At 42.0% G+C, this 25,696-nt stretch overlaps 1 protein-coding gene across 1 annotated transcript; it reads right to left on the minus strand.

The window, feature by feature from the left end:
- Window positions 1-359: 359 nt before the first annotated feature.
- LOC110524682 (uncharacterized) lies at window positions 360-25,383 on the minus strand. Its single transcript, XM_021604538.3, has 2 exons — window positions 23,937-25,383; window positions 360-2,020 (listed from the first exon to the last, which is right to left on the minus strand). Exons 1-2 carry the CDS (start codon window positions 24,328-24,330, stop codon window positions 1,785-1,787), a joined length of 630 nt encoding a protein of 209 aa, XP_021460213.2. The 5' UTR covers window positions 24,331-25,383; the 3' UTR covers window positions 360-1,784.
- Window positions 25,384-25,696: the final 313 nt, after the last annotated feature.

The following is a 25,696-nucleotide window of genomic DNA, read 5'->3' on the forward strand; positions in this document are numbered from 1 at the left end:
CACCGGCCTCGGGGACGACCCAGAAGGCGAGGCGCAGGGTGATCCGGACGAAGATGGTGGAACTCCTACAGCATTGAGGAGTTCGTCAACCGCCGAACGCCGTCCGAACAAGGAGAGGGACCGATTTCGGCGGAAGTCGTGACAATTTATTACATTTTTTGGGAGGGGTAACACAATCAGAATGTGTTATCGGACAGCTAGATATACCTACTTACATTCTGGAAGCTAATAGACTGCATGTAGTTAAAATATTTTGCAATCAGAATATAATATTAACTTGTGAAATCTCAACTCTGGAAATGTAAAATAAGGGAGAAATATAAATGTAATCAAGAAGAAACTGACAAGGACTACTTCTAGGTTGTTTTTGGTCTTTATTCTTGCTCAGCTTTTTGGACACACTGGAAATCACAGACTGCAAGGAGAGGCGACTAAGTGGTGAGGAAGGACTTGATCAAAAGACTGGTGAAACTAGACCTTGTGCTTGATGTGAAGAGAATTTTCTTGCAACAATGGTACATGTAGAAATATAATGAATGGAAAGGACTACTGTATTATGCTCTATTACTCATGAAATGTAATCTATGCATGGCATTTCTATATGTGACATTATGCAGCATCACTGTGCATTGCAGAAGTTACTGTTAAGTACACCATGATTTCCCCCAATGCATCTAACCATTAGAGGGAGCGTACAGTAAAGCAGTAGAATAGGAGAGACAACCCCCTTAGCTTTGAGGTCACCTTGGCAGCATGGTACACACCACACACACACAACAGCAGCAGCTCTTAGCCCTTAGTAGTGAGGTAATACAGAATGAAAGGCTTCAAATATCATTGGGTGCATTTGGGACATTCCCATTGCTATACATAATATTATAAAATATATCAGCACTGTAAGCTCTTGCTGAGATTGATGATTGAAGTCACGGGGAGCATTTGGAAAGACACGGTACACATAGAAGTTATTAATCCGAAATATGTAACACGTGAAATAAAAATGAATAAAAAATGTGTGAAATACGCATGCACATGCACATCTTCATCATGTATTTTTTTGTGTAATATAATTGCAGTTTCCATAGAACGAAATGACCTTGGTTTCACCAGTCGTGTTACAACGTCAAGAGAAAAAAATATTGTCTCACCCTCATATTGTACCTGGAACGTTATGATTTTGTTGAGATCACATCTTGCTCATAGCACGTAGAACTGTATCTGGACAATGAAGAGGATAGGAGCTAAATTGAATTGATCGTCACTGCACTTCAACCACTACACTGTACATTTAAGACTGTGTGTGTGTGTGTGTGTGTGTGTGTGTGTGTGTGTGTGTGTGTGTGTGTGTGTATGTGTGTGTGTATGTGTGTGTTTGTGAACGAGAGATTAGTCACGGTCAAATACTTGGATCACATTTAGAGAGTACAATGTGTACAGGTGAAGGCTTACCAAGAACAAGCCACAATGATGAGTGACAGGATGGTGAAATTCAGAAAAAGAATCAGTCCACTCCAACTGTTAGTTATTCCTCCAGTTCAATGTCAAACTTTTGCATCCTGTGCTGTAAAATTGTCCATCGCCTTTGTTTTAAGACTTTTCAATACTTTTTGTCCTCATTTTAACAACCTCATGACAAACATCAGACGATGCCACTGCTGTACTGTAATGGACAGTGGATATCGGTTTGTGATAGACTAGGTTGCTCCATTTATGAAGGAAACCCAAGCAAACTGGCTGTTTCCTTTCCCTCTTATCCGATATCAGATGACTGTTGTGCCCAAGGTTTAGGTCCCAGTGTGTGTATCCCGCGGCAGCTGTAACGTCTCGTCTATGGTCACTATGAGTTCTTCTGGTTGGGCAGTCGCCCCCAGGCAGTTACTGTGGTTACAAGTAATGTAGTTCATCTCTACCAACTGTGGCCTTTCGCTCATCTCACTCATCTCGTTCACGCTGTTGGTGATACAGTTTATCTCACTCTTACTCCTGTTGGTCACTGTGCAGCCACCAAACAACCTGCAGTCTAGAGGAGACAGAGAGAGAGAGAGAGAGAGAGAGAGAGAGAGAGAGAGAGAGAGAGAGAGAACATATCTCAAGCCTCGTTTATACATGGGACTAACATGCGTCCTTTGTCCTGATCTTATCCACATTCTGATTGTTCCCACATTTTCCGACATGTGTCTACACATGGTATTCCTGGTCCTGGTTCCTGGTTCCTGGTCCCTTCCTTCATGTCAATTATTTGAAAGATATTATTTCAAAATAATATGCGTTTATTCATGTATAAGTATCCACCATGGATTTTTAGTAGGATTTAAATTAATTTATTTGAGATATTTTTGTCACTGATTTACACAAAATACACAATAATGTCAAAGTGAAAAGAAAATTCAATAAATGTTTACAGATTCATACACAATAAATAACTAAAATGTATTGGTGATATATGGTATGTGCAGTATTTAACCCCTTTGTTACGGAAAATGCTAATTAGTTCAGGAGTAAAAGATGGCTTAATAAATCACATAATAACTTGCATAGATTCACTCTGTGTGCAATAATAGAGGTTAACATGATTTCTGAATGACTACCCTGTCTCTCCCCCACACACAATTATCTGTAAAGTCCTACAGACTAGCAGTGATTTTCAAGCACAAATTCAAGCACAAAGACCAGGGAGCTTTTCCAAAGAAGGTCACTTATTGGTAGATGGGTAAAACAAAATATCCCTTTGAGCAAGTTATTAAGTAAGCTTTGGATGGTGTACCAATACACACAATCCCTACAAAGATACAGGTGTCCTTCCAAACTGACTAATACTGCAACAACAACAAATTGTCCTGAATACAAAGTGTTATGTTTGGGGCGAATCTAACACATCACTGAGTATCACTCTCCATATTATTTGTATTTTACCCGCTTTTTTCTCCCCAATTTTAAAGGGCAAATATTTCACAATCCAGGTGTGCAAAGTTCTTAGAGACTTACCCGAAGGAAAGCACAGCTGTAATTGCTGCCAATGGAGTTTCTAACATTTATTGACTCAGTTGGGTGAATTCTTATCTAATCAGGACTTAATAGTGTTTAATTTTTCATTCATGTTTAAAGAATGTTGGAATATTCTTTCACTTTGAACAAACATTCCAACATTACATAGTATTTTGTGTAGATCATTGACAAACATGGACAATTAAAACCATTGTAATCCCACTTTGTAACACAACAAAATTAGAAGAAATCTGAGGGGGTGAATAGTTATGATAGTCAATGTACTGCTCACACTGCATGCTAATGGCTACCACTACCACACACATTAAACAAACACACACAAACTCCACACATAGCGTTCATAGATGATGTGGTGCTGTGGACTACATGAGGAGGACAGGACAAAATGCCTGCAGCTGAATGTGAATGTGAGAAAGCCTTAAATTCATGACATTCAAAAGAACAAGACTGCAAACTTCATTTGACGCAGAGTTATGATTGCTTTACTATTCGCAATTCCATTAGAGGCAAAACACCATCAAATTGGGTATGACCCAAATGGCACCCTATTCCCCATAAAGTGCACTACTTTTGACCAAACAATGTTGCACTATGTAGGGAATAGGGTGCCATTTGGGACGCAGGTTTTAAAATTGTTTCTGGGGAAACGCCTCACCCGCCTGCCTGCCTGCCATTTGCACACACCACACACCACCCCCATCATGTGGGGGAGAGATCTTGATTGGAAGACATCAATCATTGGTGTGTCAGATAGGGAGCTGGAATTAAGGCAGACAGACAATGGAAAGAGCAGAAGGATGAGTGTATTGTGAAATTGTGTTCTTCAACTCGGTCCCACACACTCGAACATACATGTACACATGCACAAGCACCACCCACACACACACGCACACGTCTGACATACTGTTAGGATGTGCTGGAGGGTATTTGCCCTTGCTTTAGCAGACCCAGCAAACCGGGAACATTCCCAGAACATTAGTTACGATTCCCATTAAGTTCTAGATAGGGTTTTATCTAACATTGGGATGATAACATGGTAACATTTTTTTTAAAGATTTTAAAAGAAATATCCTTTGAATGTTCTCCTAACATTCATAAAAATGTGCACAACATTTGTAACAAACACTACAGAATATTCCCCAAAAGTTCTCATTAAGTTTCCAGGTAATGTAATACCACAATGTACCAGTAATGTTTTCCCAGCAAACCAAAATTGTGACCTGATTCAAGAAACTAGTCGTATGTCGCAAGTCACAACTTTACAGGAGAGCCATGTGAATAGAAAAATATTTTTTTTTTACCAAAAGGCCTTCTCGAACATGAACTTTCATGTGCCTTAATAACAAACTTGTATGCCATCTGTAAATACAAATACAAATGTTAATGAGTGGGCTGGACATGCCAAGAGAGAAGTTCCGGATTGGTCTGCCATATATAAGGCTTCTGTCTATTTGAGCTCGTCAGTCTGTGTTGGTAATCCTGTCGAACACAGCTTTTTTTAATGTATTGTGTAGTGGAGCTGCATAAGTGTTGCTCTCCACACTCTGGAGGATCAAGTTTTGAAATCAGTGGAATTGGAGTATGATAGCTACAGAGATGGAGAAAACACCTGTCTCTGGATTACATCTTCAAACTAAGGGCCACCATGGTATGGCATTCCTGACAGGGAGATGCGTCCATCATGCATGATGATGTATACAGGTAAAATAGTCTAGCGTTAGCAAGCTACATTTTCAGATATTACATGTTTCTAATTTTGACAGAAAGGGATTTAATTTCAAGCTAAAGGGTACTGTTAACTAGCTAGCTAACGTTAGCTGGCTGGCTCCCTAGCTGACGTTATTATTTGTTGGAGCCTAATGTTAGCTAGCTAACATTGAACCTGGTTGGTTAGCTCCCAACACTATGGCATTGTTGGCACTGTTCATTGTTGTTTAATTAGCTAACGTTAGCTGGCTGGCTCGTTAGCTAACATTACATGATGTGTGTATAACACCTGTTGAATATGGCCTTTGTCAGTAAACGTCTGCAAAAAAACATAATGAGATTGTTGCCAGCAGAGCTGGTTAGGCTGTTTTCATGTTATCCAGAGGTTAACAAATCATTGGCCAGTGTCAAGTGTGCGCTCCGAGAGCAAAACGAGATGAGTGGAGCTAAAGCTTAAGTGCTTGTGAACAATGCTGAATGAGAATAGACAAAGGAGAGCTCTTCACTAGATACCAAAACATTCAAAGGCGACTTTCTCAAAATTTAGTTTACAAGATGATCAAATTTAAAAGCAGAATTACTTTCCCATTGTTCCTCAAATGCAGTGTATGATATACCATTTTGTAGCTCTGAGTCTCTACTTTTATCCAATGTAAAAAACACAATTTCAAATTTTGCTACTTAAGACCGAATCCAGGAGCCACAATTGGTTCTGTGAAAGTTCCCAGAACATTCGCTAAGTTGTAGCAAATGTTTTGATAACAACAACTGTCCAGTTGTGCTGATGATTATACAATGTTTGTAGAAAACATTTGCCTGATGTTGCAAGAACTATCCAAGAACACATTTTGTCTGTTCTTTAAAGGTTCCCAAGATGTTTCATTAGATTGTGAGAACAGTTTGGTGGGAACAATTTGGGGACATCACAAAAGATACAAAATATATGTTCTCAGAACATAAAAACTGTCAAGTTGTGCAGGTGATACAATGTTTCTTTTAGGTTGCAAAAAAAACATTTGCCTAATGTTACAAGAATGTTCACAGAATACATTTGTTGCACTATTGGTTAGAGCCTTTAAGTAAGCATTTCACTGTAAGGTCTCTGTTGTATTCAGCGCATGTGACAAATACACTTTGATTTTATTTGAACATGTTCTTTTATGTTCCTTAAAAGTTCCTAAAACATTTATTGAGGTTGTGGGAACATTGTGGGGATATGACAAGAGAACTGTCCAGTTGTGCTGACATTCAGATAATGTTTGTATCTGTATAGGGGCAGCGATAGCTTAGCTTGAGGCTGTTTGGTAGACATGCATCACTCACTCTAGTTAAATGACCACGGACTCGTAAAAAATGCAATACTTTATTCCACATATTTCCAGTATGTAAAGGTATCCACAGATTTAAAGGTAAATATCTTCAGGTAAGTACAAATATTTCCACAGGGATAACAAAAGTTAGGATTCGGTCAAAAAAATGTATGGCTCCCCAGCCTACGACTGAGAAAAAGTGACATTCTAAATTTGTCCAAATTAGAGTGAGCACAAGCCGCTGCATCATCTCTTAGTGTCACACCCTGGTCAAAGTATTTTGTGTTTATCTTTATTTATTTGGTCAGGCCAGGGTGTGGCATGGGTTTTTGTAGGTGGTGTGTATGTATGGGGATTGTAGCTAGTGGGGTGTTCTAGCTAAGTCTATGGCTGTCTGAAGTGGTTCTCAATCAGAGGCAGGTGTTTATCGTTGTCTCTGATTGGGAACCATATTTAGGCAGCCATATTCTTTGAGTTTGTCGTGGGTGATTGTCCTTAGTGTCCTGATGTCATTGTTCTGTGTTAGGTTACACAAGTATAGGCTGTTTCGGTTTTCGTTAAGTTTATTGTTTTGATAGTGTTTGTGTTTAGTGTGTTACTTCATTAAACATGGATTGCAATAGACACGCCGCATTTTGGTCCGACTCTCCTTCTCATACGGAAAACCGTTACAGAATCACCCACCACAAAAGGACCAAGCAGCGTGTCAACAGGCAGGAGCAGCGCGAGGAGATGCGCAATAAGGATTTCTGGACATGGGAGGAAATCCTCGACGGGAGAGGACCCTGGGCTAAACCAGGGGAGTGTAGCCGCCCAAAGGTGCAGCGGGAGAAGAAACAACAGGAGCAGCCCAAAGAGGAGTACAGTATGGAGTATACGACTTGGGAGGAGATCGACAGGTGGGCGGCCGACCCAGGGAGAGTGCCGGAGCCCGCCTGGGATTCGATGGAGCAGTGCGCGGAAGGTTATCAGAGAATGGAGTTGGCGAAGCAGGCACGGCGGTGCGGAAGGAAGCCCGAGAGGCAGCCCCAAAAATTTATTGGGGGGGGGCTAACAGGGAGTATGGCTACGCCAGGTAGGAGACCTGGGCAGACTCCCTGTGCTTACCGGGGGGCTAGAGAGACCGGACAGGCACCGTGTTATGCAGTGGTGCGCACGGTGTCTCCAGTGCGGGTGCATAGCCCGGTGCGTACATTCCAGCTCCGCGTGTCGGCCGGGCTAGATTGAGCGTCGAGCCTAATGCCATGAAGCCGGCTCTACGCAGCTGGTCCCCAGTGCGTCTCCTTGGGCCGGCTTACATGGCACCAGCCTTGCGCACGGTGTCTCCGGTTCGCCTGCATAGCCCAGTGCGGGCTATTCCACCTCGCCGCACTGGCAGGGCGACCGTGAGCATTCAACCAGGTAAGGTTGGGCAGGCTCGGTGCTCAAGAGCTCCAGTGCGCCTGCACGGTCCGGTTTTTCCAGTACCACCTCCACACCCCAGCCCTCCGGTAGCAGCTCCCCGCACCAGGCTTCCTGTGCGTGTCCTCAGCCCAGTACCACCAGTGCCAGCACCACGCATCAGGCCTACAGTGCGCCTCGCCTGTCCAGCGCTGTCGGAGCCCTCCTCCTCTCCAGCGCTGTCGGAGTCTCCCGCCTGTTTAGCGCTGTTAGAGCCTTCCTTCTCTACAGCGCTGCCGGAGTCTCCCGCCTGTTCAGAGCTGCCAGTTAGCATAGAGCTGCCAGTTAGCATAGAGCTGCCAGTTAGCATAGAGCTGCCAGTTAGCATAGAGCTGCCAGTTAGCATAGAGCTGCCAGTCTGCAGGGAGCTGCCAGTCTGCATGGAGCTGCCAGTCTGCAAGGAGCTGCCAGTCTGCAAGGAGCCGCCAGAGCTGCCTGTCTGCAGGATGCCGCCAGAGCTGCCAGTCTGCAAGGAGCCGCCAGAGCTGCCAGTCTGCAAGGAGCCGCCAGAGCTGCCAGTTAGCGTGGATCAGCCAGGGCCGCCAGTCAGCGTGGAGCAGCCAGGGCCGCCAGTCAGCGTGGAGCAGCCAGGGCCGCCAGTCAGCATGGAGCAGCCAGGGCCGCCAGTCAGCATGGAGCAGCCAGGGCCGCCAGTCAGCATGGAGCAGCCAGTCAGCATGGAGCAGCCAGAGCAGCCAGTCAGCATGGAGCAGCCAGAGCTGCCAGTCAGCATGGAGCAGCCAGTCAGCATGGAGCAGCCAGAGCTGCCAGTCAGCATTGAGCAGCCAGTCAGCATGGAGCAGCCAGAGCTGCCAGTCGACCAGACTCTCCCAGATCTGCCAGTCGACCAGACTCTCCCAGATCTGCCAGTCGACCAGACTCTTCCAGATCTGCCAGTCGACCAGACTCTTCCAGATCTGCCAGTCGACCAGACTCTTCCAGATCTGCCAGTCGACCAGACTCTTCCAGATCTGCCAGTCGACCAGACTCTTCCAGATCTGCCAGTCGACCAGACTCTTCCAGATCTGCCAGTCGACCAGACTCTTCCAGATCTGCCAGTCGACCAGACTCTTCCAGATCTGCCAGTCGACCAGACTCTTCCAGATCTGCCAGTCGACCAGACTCTTCCAGATCTGCCAGTCGACCAGACTCTTCCAGATCTGCCAGTCGACCAGACTCTTCCAGATCTGCCAGTCAGCCAGGATCTGCCGAAACCGCCAGCCAGCCAGGATCTGGTAGATTCATCAACCTGCCTGAGCTTCCTCTCACTCCTGAGCTTCCTCTCACTCCTGAGCTTCCTCTCACTCCTGAGCTTCCCCTCAGTTCCGAGCTGCCTCAGTCCCGAGCTGCCCCTCAGTCCCGATCTGCTCCTCAGTCCAGTGGGGTTCTGGGTGAGGACTACTAGGCCATGGTCGGCGGCGAGGGTGGACTATCCAGGGACGCGAGGAGAAGGGACTAAGACATTGATTGAGTGGGGTCCACGTCCCGCGCCGGAGCCGCCACCATGGACAGACGCCCACCCGGACCCTCCCTATTGTTTTGAGGTGCGTTCGGGAGTCCGCACCTTAGGGGGGGGGGTTCTGTCACACCCTGGTCAAAGTATTTTGTGTTTATCTTTATTTATTTGGTCAGGCCAGGGTGTGGCATGGGTTTTTGTAGGTGGTGTGTATGTATGGGGATTGTAGCTAGTGGGGTGTTCTAGCTAAGTCTATGGCTGTCTGAAGTGGTTCTCAATCAGAGGCAGGTGTTTATCGTTGTCTCTGATTGGGAACCATATTTAGGCAGCCATATTCTTTGAGTTTGTCGTGGGTGATTGTCCTTAGTGTCCTTAGTGTCCTGATGTCATTGTTCTGTGTTAGGTTACACAAGTATAGGCTGTTTCGGTTTTCGTTAAGTTTATTGTTTTGATAGTGTTTGTGTTTAGTGTGTTACTTCATTAAACATGGATTGCAATAGACACGCCGCATTTTGGTCCGACTCTCCTTCTCATACGGAAAACCGTTACACTTAGAGATGGAATCCAACTACAAAAAAGAATGAGACAACTGAAACAATGTAGCCTATTGTAACAAAATGTAACGAGGTTAACCAATAAATAAATGTATCCTGTATTACACATTTTGCCAAAAATCCTAAATTGGCTCCCACAGCAGGGTGTACAAAACATTCCTTTGATATTCTGAGTTCTTTAAAGTTTCCCAGGACATTTAATTGGGTTGTGAGAACAGTGTAGGTACATTTACAAGAGATATTTTGTGTTTTGGAAACCTATGTCCCTTCAACGGGACGGTTGAGCTAACATAGGCTAATGCGATTAGCATGAGGTTGTAAGTAACAGGAAAATTTCCCAGGACATAGACATATCTGATATTGGCAAAAAGCTTAAATTCTTGTTAATCTAACTGCATTGTCCAATTTACAGCAGCTATTACAGTGAAAGAATACCATGCTATAGTTTGAGGAGAGTGCACAATTTTGAACATGAAAAGTTATTAAACATACAAATTAGGTACATTTGGGCAGTCTTGATACAACATTTTGAACAGAAATGCAATGGTTCATTGGATCAGTCTAAAACGTTGCACAAACACTGATGCCATTTAGTGGCCAAAATCTAAATTGCTCCTGGGCTGGAATAATGCATTATGACCTTTCTGTTGCATTTCAAATATGATGGTACAAAAAAAATGCAAAAGAACGGTTGTTTTTGTCTTTGTATTATCTTTTACCAGATCTATTGTGTTATATTCTAGTACATTCCTTTCCCATTTCCATAAACTTCAAAGTGTTTCCTTTCAAATGGTACCAAGAATATGCATATCCTTGCTTCAGGGCCTGAGCTACAAGCAGTTAGATTTGGGCATGACATTTTAGAGGAAAATTTAAAAAAAGGGATGTATCCTTTAAGAGGGGTGCATTACTGCAACCAACTGGAGTGGAGTTTAGACCTTGTTCATCCTTCAATCACCCACGTTGGTATATGCTCGTAAAAAACACTGGGTAATGGGAGAGGAGGAACTTGCAGTGCAAAATCAGTTTGGATAAAATTAAGTTAGGTTGAACAGGACATTCCATTAATATTGTAAGAATGTTGGCAGAGCACATTACTTTCAAGGTTCCCAGAACATTTAATTAAGTTATGGGAGTTGTATGGGATGTTGCAAGAATATTCTTGTGATATTTAGGAAGGCTGTACAAAACATTCCCACAATGTTGCATGATGTTCCACAATTTCCAAATAAGTAAATTTGTATGACATTTATAGCATGTTTGTTTTAGTTTTAACATAATATTAAAATCAAATGAGCGTGTATAGTGTGTGTGCGTGTGTAATGTGTGTATGTTGGAGTGTCAGTGGTGTGAGTGTGTGGGTAGACTCTAGTGAGTGTGCATAGAGCCAGTGCAAGAGAATTAGTGCAAAAAATAAAGATATAAAAATAAATATTAAAAGGGGGTCAACGTAAATATATGTAGCAGTTCAGGTTCGGCAGCAGCTAGAAAGTCGTGACGACGAACGCCTGAGCTGGACAGGAGGGGGATCCAAAGCGAAGTCTGGTGTGGCATGAAGCATCCGTTTAGAATGTTTTCTAACGACCAAATGTGGTTGTGAGAGGAAGTCCAGTCGAGAATAGTAGGAGAGACAGTCGCTGGTAGTGGGAGAGGATGGAACTAGGTGAAACTGGGCCGATATTCTACCAACTTTCTCATTAATAACTTTCTCATCAACATCTGATCTCAATACATTTTTCTGTTCCCTAAACTAAAATCTGTGACGAACACAGAGCACTACGTTTTATAAACTTTACGAATTGTGTTGTTTAGAAGGAGTGCAAGGTTGAATTGAGTTTGTGCACACGCGCACTTAACAGAGGAGGCGTTCCCTAACGGAAATATGTGAATTCATGCTATAATGAGCCAATAGGATCTCTCTAGCTCGTGCTTAGCTTTGCCCACCTCCTTGCTTGTTCTTCCCACTATGCTTCATTTGCTCCCACTGTAAACAACACAGATGAACTATCTTGGGTTGGTTATAAATATCTTTGACCAAATGCACACACAAGCTAGCCCTGCTGCGCAGCCTGCACGCTGTCTCACTCTCCCTGTTAGCTAACCAAACAGCCAATAGCCATGGCCTGCTCTATACAAAAGCGATTAGATTCGTATTTTAATGTGAAAGAAGTGGACCAAACAAATTAATCTGAGGCTAAATTAACAAACAAACCAAGGGCTCCCCTTCAGGCACAGCGGACTAAGGCACTGCATCTCAATGCTAGAGGTGTCACTACAGACCCTGGTTTGATTCCAGGCTGTATCACATCCGGCCGTGATTGGGAGTCCCATAGGTTGGCGCACAATTGGCCTAGTGTCTTCTGGGTTAAGGTTTGGCCGGGGTAGGTCGTCATTGTAAACAAGAATTTGTTCTTAACTGACTTGCCTAGTTTTAAAAAAACAGTATTGTCCATTCACTTGTAAGTACAATCCATGCTGCATCAAGTTTGGATTTGTTTCAAATAACAGCTGCCCTCCAAAATGTGTCTGTGTGATATTTCAGACTTGCCTCAGCAACGATTGGTCATCACTAGATAACAAAGCCACAACGTCAGAAGGCTGCCTACTCGACCAATCAGATGAGGGAGTGTGATGACATGTATGCCAGTTTACAGTTCGTGGAACCGACCAATCAGATGAGGGAGTGGGATGACCCGTATGCCAACTGGCATGGAGGAGCAGACAAGAAACATGTATTTATTTTATCTAGTGCTCCATCAATGATTTGGTTATTTATTAGATATAGCAAAACCAACTGTTATAAATGCAAAGTGTTATTCAAACTCAGCTTGCAAGATTATAATGATGTTTACCCTTACTGATTGTTACTTCTCTTAACCCAAAATAATTTTACTCCAATATCTGCATTGTTTTTAAAATGGCATGTACACAAACAAATTGACACATCTTGAGTTTATTTTTTAATTTACAAAATCCTCAAGTAATCCACAAGTAAAACGTACACAGTTTCACAAAAATGTTGCCAGAAATTGGCTGATTTTTGGCTGATTTAAGATGACAACTTCTGTTACTTTATTAATATTATTTTACATTTAGGATCCTGAGTGGCCCAGTCATCTGGGTTACGGGAAGGGTTTGGCCGGGATAGGCCGTCATTGGAAATAACAATTTGTTCTTAACTGACTTGCCTAGTTAAAATAAATACACTATTTGACACCTAGGCACTTACCATAGTCGTGTATTTGTTTAACTTAACATACAGTGCCATCAGAAAGTATTCATGCTTATTACACATTTTGTTGTGTCACAGCCTGAGTTCAAAATTGATTAAATATGTTTTTCTCACTGATTTACACACCATACCCCATAATCACAAAGTGAAAAACATGTTTTTAGACATTTTTGCAAATTTATTGAAAACGAAATACAGAAATATCTAATTTACATAAGTAATCACACCCCTAAGTCAATACTTTGTAAAAGCACGTTTGGCAGCGATTACAGCTAAGATTTCCACACTGGGATTGTGCAACATTTAATCATTACTCTCTTCAAAATTCTTCAAGCTCTGTTAAATTGGTTGTTGATCATTGCTACACAACCATTTTCAGATCTTGTCATAGATTTTCTAGTAGATTTAAGTCAAAACTGTAACTCGGCCACTCAGGAACATTCACTGTCTTCTTGGTTAGCAACTCTAGTGTAGATTTGGCCTTGTGCTTTAGGTTTTTGTCCTGATGAAAGGTGCATTCATCTCCCAGTGTCTTGTGGAAAACAGACTGAACCAGGTTTTTCTCTAGGATCTTGCCTGTGCTTAGCTTCATTCCATTAATATTTTATCCTGAAAAACTCCCCAGTCCTTAAGGATTACATAAATACCCATAACATGATGCAGCCACCACTACACTTGAAAATATGAGAGTGGTACTCAGTAATGTGTTGTATTGGATTGGTCCCAAACATAACATTTTATATTCAGGACAAAAAGGTAATTGCATTGCCATGTTTGTTGCAGTATTACTTTATTGCCTTGTTGCAAACATGATACATGATACATGTGTCATTAATAACAGCATGCTCAACTGGATTTTCTGCTTTTTAGTTTTTTTTACACCTCTACCAATAGGTGCCCTTATTTACGCGGCATTTGAAAACAGTGAAGGCTCCTCAGAGGAGGAAGAGGTTTTACCATCCTCCTCAGTGAATTTCATAAAAATAAAATAGTGAAACATTTAGTTATATCTGTAGTATTTCTCCTGTCTTATCCGGTGTCCTGTGTGAATTTAAGTATGCTCTCTCTAAATCTCTCTTTCTCTCTTTCTTTCTCTCTCTCGGAGGACCTGAGCCCTAGGACCATGCCTCAGGACTACCTGGCATGATGACTCCTTGCTGTCCCCAGTCCACCTGGCCGTGCTGCTGCTCCAGTTTCAACTCTTCTGCCTGCGGCTATGGAACCTGTTCACCGGACGTGCTACCTGTCCCAGACCTGCTGTTTTCAACTCTCTAGAGACAGCAGGAGCGGTAGAGATACTCTCAATGATCTTCTATGAAAAGCCAACTGACATTTACTCATGAAGTGCTGACCTGTTGCACCCTCGACAACTACTGTGATTATTATTATTTGACAATGTTGGTAATTTATGAACATTTGAACATCTTGGCCTTGTTCTGTTATAATCTCCACAGCCAGAAGAGGACTGGCCACTGCTAGAGAGTTTTTCCTTGCCACTGTGCTTCTACACCTGCATTGCTTGCTGTTTGGGGTTTTAGGCTGGGTATCTATACAGCACTTTGTGGCATCAGCTAATGTAAGAAGGGCTATATAAATACATTTGATTTGATTTAAATGTTTTGAGATAAAACTTTACCAAATATATTCACGTCACTAAATAATTGATAAAAACACACTGTTTTGCAATAAAGGTTTACAGTAGCCTGAACATCACTCTGTAGGGTAGCACCATGGTGTAGCCAGAGGATAGCTACATTTCCGTCCTCCTCTGAGTACATTGACTTCAATTTGAGCCCTAATGGTTCTCATGGTTCTTACCCCCTTCCATAGACTTACACATGAATAATGACAACTTCCGGAGGACGTCCTCAAACCTATCAGAGCTCTTGCAGCATGAACTGACATGTTGTCCACCCAATCAAATGAACCGAGAATGAATCCAGTGCTGAACAGTTGAGGCTGGTGGGAGGAGCTATAGGAGGATGAGCTCATTGTAATGGCTTGAATGGAATAAATGGAACAGTATCAAACACATCAAACATATGGAAACCACATCATTACATTTATTCCATTCCAGTCATTACAATGAGCCCGTACTCCTATAGCTCATCCCACCAGCCTCCACTGGTACTGAAAGCATAAGCTACAACTAACCAGCACTGTAGTGCATACAATGGGGTAAGTAGAGAAGAGAGAGAAACAGAGAGAGAAAAACAGAATAGTTGAACAGTTTTCAACCAAATAATGTCCGTAAAAGTGAAGGAGAGGCAAGAGAGAGAGAGACCATGTTTCATTGTATCTTTTTCACTTTCAGTTTAACTTAGCTAGCGAATGCAGCTAGCTAGTTTAGCCTACTCAAACACCTGGCTCAAACAGAGAGGGATTATTTGTTAGCTAGCTCGCTATGGCTATCCAACACTGTAACTCTTCCAAGTCAGGGTAAGCTTAAGGTTTTATTAATTTATTGCCACTGGGGCACGCCAGTGTAACTGCTAAACTCCTTGCTGACTGTACACTTTACTGCATGATTGTAGCGAGTTTACTAATGCGTTAGTTCTAGTGGCTATGTTGACTATGACGTTAGCTACTATGGTGACAACAAAGTAGGCTGTGTGTAACAGTTAGAGGTTTTGATATGTTTTTTTTGGGCCTGGTCACAGACAGCTGATGTGTTGTGCACTGGAGTCCACAAGTAAAGGGAAAGGCTGATAAGAGGACAGCGCGTAGCTGCGAGAAGGAATTAGTATGTGGCTGTTATGAAAGTGAACTGTGTTTGTGTGTGATTAGGGGTGTATTCATTCTGCCAATTCTGTTGAAAAATGCACCCTAGACCCAATGGGGGCAAGTTGGTATTGAATGACTCGCTGTCCGTCACAAACTCGGATGTTTCTCTAGACCTGTGCACCTATGTTGTAAACTTTCATTCATAGGCTAGGTTGAAGCAACCTCATAGGAGACATTCAAGTATCATGTAGTAGCCTAACCCTATCGATGTTACAATGAGCTGGGTGAATTGAATATGAATGACAGTCATCCGAAATACTGTAATAGAAATAAGGCAATGCTCATTAAAAAATAATTGTCCTTCCTCTTCTTAAATGGGACCTACTGCCACTGTTGGAAAACATCCCTGGTCTTTGTGGTTGAATCGGTGTTTGAAATTTACTGCTCAACTGAGGGACCTTACAGATAATTGTATGTGTGGGGTACAGAGATGAGGTAGTCAATTAAAAAAACATGTTAAACACAATTATTACAGTGAGGCCATGCAACTTATTATGTGACTTATTCAGCAAATTTGTACTACAGAACTTATGTATGATTGCCATAACAAAGGGGTTGAATACTTATTGACTCAAGACATTTCAGGTTTTCATTTTCAACTAATTTGTAAAAAAAAAATGTAAAACATCATTCCCCTTTGACATTACGGTGTATTGTACGACAAAAATAATCACAATTTTATCCATTTGCTGTAACACAGCAAAATGTGGAAAATGTGGAAAATGGTATGTTGTACCAGTTTCTGTCTCTGTACAAAGGCATGGTCTTCAAGCTATGGAAGAGGGCAAAACATTTCATAATAACTAAATGGACTTGGCACAGTTCTAGATACCGAAAGCTCTTAGTCATGTATTTTATTTAACCAGGCAATTAAGAACAAATTCTTATTTACAATGACAGCCTAGGAACAGGGGGTTAACTGCCTTCCTTATCTGATTGGTTGAGTAGGCTTTGTGGCTTCTTACTTTGTTGCTGTGGTAACTAGTGACCACCGCAATGACGCTATGAAGCCATCAAAATTGCGTAAACATTTAGAAACAAAGCATCCACATCTCAAGGATTAACCAGACTTTGTTTAAACAAGATGACATGACCAACCAAACAAAAATGCTGCACAATAATTTCACAGACAAGCTGTGTCTCTCATAAGGCTTACTTCCTTTCACAATCTGATCCATGCCAGGATAGGCAGTAGGTGCGTAATCCATTCACCATCACTGAAGAGACACAACTTGTCACAGCTTGAGGATAAACTACTGGAGATGTCCTGTGACCAAGGCCTGCAAGCTCGTTTTAATGAGATGTGTCTTTCCACATTCTGTCTGTTCAGCAGCGGAGAATACCCGCAACTCAGCGAGATGGCAATGAAGGTGTCAATCTCCTTTCATTCTACCTACTTATGTGAGACCAGTTTCTCCTCTCTTGATGCAACAAAATCTAAATATCGCAGCAGACTAGCTGTTGAAAACACCTTGACAGTGTCCTTCTCCTCCTTATCTCCAAGGTTTGACCTGTTCTGTTCATTTACAAACAGAAAGCCCCTGAAGTCAGACCAACAGACAGCCCATGAAGACAGCCCATGAAGACAGCACATACAGACAGACAGCCCATGAGTACAACAGACAAACAGAGACAGACCCTGAAGACAGCCCATGTAGAAAGCACAGAGAGACACTGCCCATGAGAACAACACACAGACAGACAGACAGACAGACAGACAGACAGACAGACAGACAGACAGACAGACAGACAGACAGACAGACAGACAGACAGACAGACAGACAGACAGACAGACAGACAGACAGACAGACAGACAGACAGACAGACAGACAGACAGACCGACCGACCGACCGACCGACCGACCGACCGACAGACACAGACAGACAGACAGACAGACAGACAGACAGACCATGAAGGCAGCTAAGTGAATATGAATACATACTTTATTAACTTAGTGTAAAGTAAAATATTTTATAAAGAAAAAGCAATTGTCAAGCAATAATATAAGACTACAAAAATATTTAGGACAAGTCGAGAAAATCTAATCAGTAGCGGTACGTGGGTAAAATCCCTGGGGAAGGCAAGCCAGGAAAAGAAGCCATATTACAGCCTATGTGTTGTGATAATTGCGTTGTTTGCTCTATAACATGTTAGTTCATATACCTTTGTCACCGTGATATATAGGCCTAAGGCCAAGACAAATTCAACCACACCTTTGTTTTAACACAAAACCGGAGATCAACATCTGTCCGGTGGAGTCGACCAAGCATATTATATGTTACATGACCTACAGGATGGTCGATCAAGTTAATGTTTCTGACAATTTCAGACTACCAAATGAATACAGGAGAGTTACTGCAAGTCACAAAGAAAACCGGAGCTGCCTCCACTATTCCAGAGCCATTTCAACTTCAACATTTCAACATAATCAAATCACTTGTGCTTAGTCTAATACAGTGATAACTAAAAGATTCCAAAAACAATTTAGTCCAGTCAACGTAAGCTAAAAATCATGTGACTCGTGTGTGTGTGTGTGTGTGTGTGTGTGTGTGTGTGTGTGTGTGTGTGTGTGTGAGAGAGAGTGTGTGTGTGTGTGTGTGTGTGTGTGTGTGTGTGTGTGTGTGTGTGTGTGTGTGTGTGTGTGTGTGTGTGTGTTTGTGTGGACATTCCTGCAGTCACCATGCCAGTTGCATGCTCCCTAAAAACTTGAGACATCTGTGGCATTGTGTTGTCTGACGAAACTGCACATTTTTGAGTGGCCTTTTAGTGTTCCCAGCACAATGTGCACCTGTGTAATGATCATGCTGTTTAATCAGCTTATTGATATGCCACACCTGTCAGGTGGAGGGATTATCTTGGAAATTGAGAAATGCTGACTAACAGGGATGTAAACAAATTTGAGAGATATTTTCTGGGAACTTTTATTTCAGACTACTGACGTTACACAACATTCAAAAGGCAGTAAGGCACATAGATTGCAATGGTGGTCATGTCAACTCGTTGTATTTGTTCCCAACTGAACAATAAGCCAACTGTCCTAGAGGACTGGTGGCACAGTCCGCTAGGACAGTTGGCTTATAGTTCAATATTTGTGAGATCTTTTTTTACTTCCAAATCCTTTATTTACAATATTCATCATAAGCCCACACACTTCTAATTCTGAAAAGTGAAAGCATACCTGTGAGAGGGGTCACACTGGTAGTAGTTATAGGTTTTTATACAGTACCCAAGACCAATCTGAAAAATAGCTACTTCTATAATTACTGCAGTGCAGGTTGGATTGAATAGAGCCCCTAATCTTCATTTTCAAGGTGATGATTGCACTTTTCTTTCCAACACAATACCGCAATAAATATAAATCCACATTTCAACAACAAAAAATGTGCGCCCCATGGGTGAATAAACATACACCACAAGTGTCAATAGATGTAAGGAGCGCTTCCCCGTACCACTGTGAGCTAACTGTCCAGAACCATATTTGTTCATGATGCACATCATTTTATTATCAGAGCGTGTCAGTGGCCTTCTGGTAAGTACGTTTTAGTGAGAAAGTGTTGGGATCAGGTACAACTACATTTACCCACCCCCAAGATTAGTATTAATGAGCAATTCCCCCCACCCACTTCTTACCTAAATGCATTTGTTGTTGTTTTTGAAGGGGTTGGGCAAAGGCTGAAATTAGGGTTGAGAGTTACCTTTTAAAGGAAGCTCTATCCAACTAAATAACTTTTCATAAGACTTTCAACATGTGATGAAGAAAGAAAATGATAAAATACTGTGTTACAAGAACACAGCATATGAAGAGGTTGGGAACATTTTAATAACTCTGAAATTGTGTTCTGTGTCCTGACTGACCATAATTAGACAGAAGAACACCCTACACTGCTGTAGTTATACCATAGTGGTGCAGTGAGTTAATGGTGGGGCTGCAAAGCTGAAGAGTGCAGGTTCAATCCACGTTTCTTTTGAAAACGACTGTGAAATTGAGGCTCAGATATAATTTACTAAAATAAAGGATGTCTTTATTTCGTCCAGATTTATAAATCAAGTCTGAAATGCCGAATTCAGACTAACTGTAAAAAAAGAAAACATTGTGTAAAAATGTATTGTTCAACTTTCAAAAACGAACCCGATATCCTTCCTACTTTAAGATGGATGATACCCCGTCATATTTTTCATGATCTGAAAAACAAAAGTGATCCTAGATCAACACACATATTGTTGAATATCTTGTAAATATGGGCCCAGATGTACGCAGCCTATAAAGAGGTTGGTTGAAGTGAGGGTGAATAACCTAGTTACCATTTCCCTGGGTTAGTTACTGTGTGTCTAAGAAGGCTAAAAACTATACTGTCATGGCTATATACTGCCAAAAAAAGATACAAGTGTGCTTCCCTGGTTGTGCAGAGGATAAAATACCTGGCGTGGGGACTAAGCATTGCAGGATCACATCCCACATGTGCAAATTGTCAACATAAGTGTTCAAGATATTATATGATTCTCTTTCTTTGATTAAATGTTGTTTAAGTGTCCTATTAATGAATGTTCAGTTTGTCAACATATGCTGTGTAAAAAACATTGGTTTGTGTGATTAAATGTTGTTTAAGTGTCCTATTAATGAATGTTCAGTTTGTCAACATATGCTGTGTAAAAAACATTGTTTTGTGTGATTAAATGCTATGAACTAAATAAAAACGCCAAGTGTCTTGATATCACCTACAATACAGTCCTCTAATGAAAATGACCATTAAATCTGGAGAGAAACAAAAGAGGAATTTATTCCAATCCGCTTTTAGAAGCTATGAATTTGCATGCTGAGAATGTTGTAAAACTTAACTATTACTTTTTTTAGTGTTCTGAGGACCTCCAAGACGAGGTAAAATGTATATTTCGCGAACATCAATGGAACCTATGTGAATATCGCAACATCCCAGACAACTCCGATAACTTAATTAAATGTTCAGGGAACCTTTAAATAACTTAGACCAGGTGTTCTACCAACATTCTTACAACATTATAGGAATGTCCTGTGCAACCTAACTTAAACATTGCATCAATGTCATCACAACTGAGCATATTTTGTGTTTTAGGAACCAATCTCTTGTACTGTACCCACACTGTTCCCTCAACCTAATTACATGTAATCTGAACCTTTAAAGAACTCAGAAAGGCTGTTCTGTCAACATTCTTGCAACATCAAAGGATTGTTTTGTGTACCCTGTTACAAACATTATCTGAAAATCAGCACTGTGTTTTGGGATACCCCACAATGTTCCCACAACCTAAAGAAACATTATGGGAACCTTTAAAGAACAAGCTAAATGTGTTCTAGGAACTTTCTTGTAACTTCAGGTTGTTTTTTGCACCCTAAAATAAACATTGTAGAATCCTCCGCACAAATGAACAGTTTTTGTGTATTGAGAACATATCGTTTGTGATGTCCCCATAATGTTCCAACCAGCCTACTGTTTTCCCACAAGCTAATGAAACATTTGGGGAACCATTTGGGGAACAGATTAAATGTGTTCTATGAACGTTATTGCAACATCAGGCAAATGTTTTAAACAAACATTCTATGGTCATCAGCACGACTGATCACCGACAACGACGAGACAGCCTATCGGGAGGTCAGAGACCTGGCCAGGTGGTGCCAGAATAACAACCTATCCCTCAACGTGATCAAGACTAAGGAGACGATTGTGGACTACAGGAAAAGGAGGACCGAGCACGCCCCCATTCTCATCGACGGGGCTGTAGTGGAACAGGTTGAGAGCTTCAAGTTCCTTGGTGTCCTCATCAACATCAAACTAGAATGGTCCAAACACACCAAGACAGTTGTGAAGAGGGCACGACAAAGCCTATTCCCCCTCAGGAAACTAAAAAGATTTGGCGTGGGTGCTCAGATCCTCAAAAGGTTTTACAGCTGCAACATCGAGGGCATGGTTGCATCACTGCCTGGTACGGCAATTGCTCGGCCTCCAACCGCAAGGCACTACAGAGGGAGTGCGTACAGCCCAGTACATCACTGGGGCTAAGCTGCCTGCCATCCAGGACCTCTACACCAGGCGGTATCAGAGGAAGGCCCTAGAAATTGTCAAAGACCCCAGCCACCCCAGTCATAGACTCTTCTCTATACTACCGCATGGCAAGCGGTACCAGAGTGCCAAGTCTAGGACAAAAAGGCTTCTCAACAGTTTTTACCCCCAAGCCATAAGACTCCTGAACAGGTAATCAAATGTCTACCCGGACTATTGCATTGTGTGCCCCCCCAACTCCTCTTTTTACGCTGCTGCTACTCTCTGTTTATCATATATGCATAGTCACTTTAACTATACATTCATGTACATACTACCACAATTGGCCCAACCAACCAGTGCTCCCGCACATTGGCTAACCGGGATATCTGCATTGTGTCCCGCCACCCACCACCCACCAACCCCTATTTTACGCTACTCTCTGTTCATCATATATGCATAGTCACTTTAACCATATCTACATGTACACACTATCTCAATCAGCCTGACTAACCTGTGTCTGTATATAGCCTCACTACTGTTATTTTCAACTGTCTTTTCACTGTTGTTTTATTTCTTTACTTACCTATTGTTCACCTAATACATTTTATGCACTATTGGTTAGAGCCTGTAAGTAAGCATTTCACTGAAAGATCTACACCTGTTGTAGTCGGCGCACGTGACAAATAAACTTTAATTTGATTTGGACAGTTTTTGTATTATGAGAACATTTGCTTGACCTAACGAACGTTCTAGGATCTTTGACAGAACCAATTTTGGTTTTGATGGGAGGGGATATTTTATTAGAAAATAAAATACACAGCTCAAATCATTGGTAAGTTCTGTTGAGATATTGCTTAGGGCTGTGTGGTGTTTTATAAATCATCACCCCAGATTATAAATTGCTGCTGAGTTTGCCTTCTATATTGAATGATCTAGAGAATTGTCATTAGTCAAACAATATCATCAACAGTCTATTTTGCAAATACTTGTGGTTAGCTACAGTATGTGTTTATCTCACCTACATATACCTCATGAGCCTTAGGTCTGGTGTCTGGTAATAAAGCACTAGGATGGAAATGACCATAGAAAACAGGGATATCCTGAAAAGACAATAAACCTACTCTCCTATTGTCCTATTGTTATTCCCTATTTAAGCTGAAAGATTATTGTCCAAATCAAATAATATATTGCCAATTTTATCTAGATCTGTATGTTTGAAAGACTCTGAAAGCCTTATGTCTTCTTGCCCAATATGTGAGGCATTGCTTTGGAATATCTTTACAGCATTCCAGATCCCAGGGACAGAGAACCTGTTCATGCTGCTCCAGGGATGTTAGAAACAGACTCACCACTGCACAATTTTCACACGTACACCTTAGGAACATAACCCAAACACACCAAGAGGAAGCAGAGGAAAGGGAAGCAGAGGAAAGGGAAGTAGGGGGAAGGGTAGAGGAAGGGGGTAGATGGGTGAGGGAGAGAGAGAGAGAGAGAGAGAGAGAGAGAGGGGTATCTGGGGCATAGTAAGTGCTTCAGTAAGACACTCACTGTTTCACGTCGCCATTTCTACCTGGTTCACTGCGGAGAACGTGTGTGTGTGTGTGTGTGTGTGTGTGTGTGTGTGTGTGTGTGTGTGTGTATAGTGGCCTAGCTGGCCTTGCAGTATTAAGGCAGCTTCAGGTTCATATCCAGCCTACTGCCCTACAACACAACCTCTGTCTTTTCCCCATTGTCATCCTCTATCTATCGGTTCCATAAAGTCAGAAAAGACCTTCAAAATATATTTTAAATAAATAAACCTCACAATACATTTTGGGTGTGTCTGGGGGGGGGGACAGTAAGGATAAGATGTCAGTCCATCTGTCCATTGGTCTGTCTATATTTCTCCCATGAAGGTCAAACATTATGTTGTCTTCCTCTTCAAAATCCTTTTCTGAATTGAACAATTAATCTGAGGGTAAACTCAGTTTTACACCAATGTCAAAATCCCCAGTATCTAAAGTAAGGCTGAGTCGGTAAAGGCTGTGCTGTATACTGTAGGCCTATCCATTATAATAAACACCAGTCTATCCCTGGTAGAGACACCATTATTATCTTATTTAATGATGTGGAAATTGCTGATTAAAAAGGGGATGTACAGTATATCTGCACATTGACCAATTGAAAAGAGAATTACCTTTACAAACAGTGCAATACTGCATCATAAACTAACACTATCACAATTTTAACTAATGTGTGTTTCAGTTCCAACCTTTTCATTCTCAAAGCTCTGAAGCTGAGGTCCAAAAGTTGCAAACTAATGATAGTCACAAGTCCCCCTTATATGCTGACTCACACTCACTCACCACTCACACACACACACACACACACACACACACACACACACACACACACACACATCTTGTCAGAGCACTAACTGTTGACACATACCTACAAACTCAGTAACCAGATCCTTGACCAGGTGTCCCACTATGGCATATACCACCGCGACCACCACTAGAGCCGCGCAAACAAGGTAGAGCACGGCCTTGGGCAGTGGGATGGGGTCCCGGGCTGGTGTCCTGTTGTCCGTATACAGAAGGTCACTCTCCGAGTACTGAAAGACATGTTCCATCCCGGAGGTGTGATTAGAGTTCAGCGGGGGGTGACTGGCGCTTATCCCGCTCAGGTCCGGCTCTAGAGCAGTCACCATGGTGGTGGTCGCCACCTCCGCTTCGTCGATGATGCCCTGATTGACCAAGCCAGACGTCTTGTTGATCAGAGGCAGGATCTGAGAGAGGAAATAGCTCCAGTCTTTGATTGCACTTGTGTTGCATAGAAACATGATGTCTACTAAATATCACTGCGCGAGGTCCGGCAGCAACAACAACCTGTGTGTGTCCATCAATACCGCGTAATGACAGCCAGGTCACCAAGACACAAAAATATAATGCGTAAAAATAAAAAAGTGTCATTCACGAAATAAAATCCACTCAACTGACAAACTTCTTGCTGTCTTTAGTAAAGATAGATGTGGTTGTTTTGTAATAAATCCAATAGATTTCCTTCTGATGTGTCAGTCACGAGAGGCACGTTGAGCTCGAGGGTCCAACATTGGTCACGACTGTCACAGTCAGAGGAGTCGACTGGAATTATTAAAGAGAACCGATATACCCAAACAATAAAATAGCCTTATATTCTACATCTAGCTCATGAAAGCGATTGTTAAAGTTTTCAGATCCAGTTTCAGATGCATTAAAAACGTATTCATTTAGCACGCATTGGTGAAAAGGCGAATTACAAATATTTGGTCAATTATTTATTTTATTTCCTTATCTATGTCAAATGTCTTCGGTCGTTCGCAGTTAATTCCATAGTAACTCCCTTGACTGACTGTTAGGAAAGATGCGGTGTCATCATCAGGTATATTACTTTGATTTCCATGCAGAGAAACCTTTTTCAGAATTTTCCTCAAGACATCAACCAAACACGCGTGTAATAAAATGTGTATGCAAGAGCGACTGAAAGTACGTGATATAGCCTACTGTGTGACTGCAGTGCGGAGTTTCGCGCGTCAAACTACGGTTATGTTTTGAACATTGAAGAATATTCGATCTGGAAAAAGTCACGGTGACATGTATGCGATAGCCTCGCACCTCCTGCTCTTCCACCAAGGTGGTCAGTCACCGGTACATGACAAGGTAAGTCATGCCGTGGTGTTAGGCTGGCAGGGTTGCATTATAGCCAGCCATGACTTCATATCCCGTTTCCATCAGGAGAGACGCGGCTAAGCGCTGTCCAGCGCTGAAGTGCATAAGTGAGAGAGCGATGTTGCAGAATATTCTGGTTTGCTCTCTCTCGATGTGTCCATGACTCCATGTCCTAACACAACGCACCCACAGCTGGACAAAGGGGTGGGTCGTTCAACGAAAAGTGTGCCTTTGATATTTTAAGAAGAAATTGTGCACAAATATTGATTTTTAAAAGTATGTTATATTAAATGAAGTTCCCTTTAATATACACCACATGGATAATTCAATAAATCATATTTTTTTATAATAATAGATCTGCTAAAGCACAGAAATTCAGCATTTTGACATGTCCCTCCATTCACCCTCTGTGACTTCTAGGAAGAGTTTAACCCACTTAACCCCCCAAAATCTCCTAGTTTTCACCATCATTGTACAGCCCTATTTATTTTGTTGCTTTGA

This window comes from Oncorhynchus mykiss, chromosome 5 (assembly GCF_057628025.1).
Source record: "Oncorhynchus mykiss isolate SJ-2025 chromosome 5, ASM5762802v1, whole genome shotgun sequence".
Taxonomy (NCBI): domain Eukaryota; kingdom Metazoa; phylum Chordata; class Actinopteri; order Salmoniformes; family Salmonidae; genus Oncorhynchus; species Oncorhynchus mykiss.

Excerpts from the sequence above, each read along its gene's own strand:
- LOC110524682 (XM_021604538.3), bottom strand. The coding sequence starts at position 24,330 with ATGTTTCTATGCAACACAAGTGCAATCAAAGACTGGAGCTATTTCCTC. Across the intron at positions 2,021-23,936 it reads TCTGGTTACTGAGTTTGTAG|ACTGCAGGTTGTTTGGTGGC; the intron begins GTATGTGTCAAC and ends TGTCTCCTCTAG.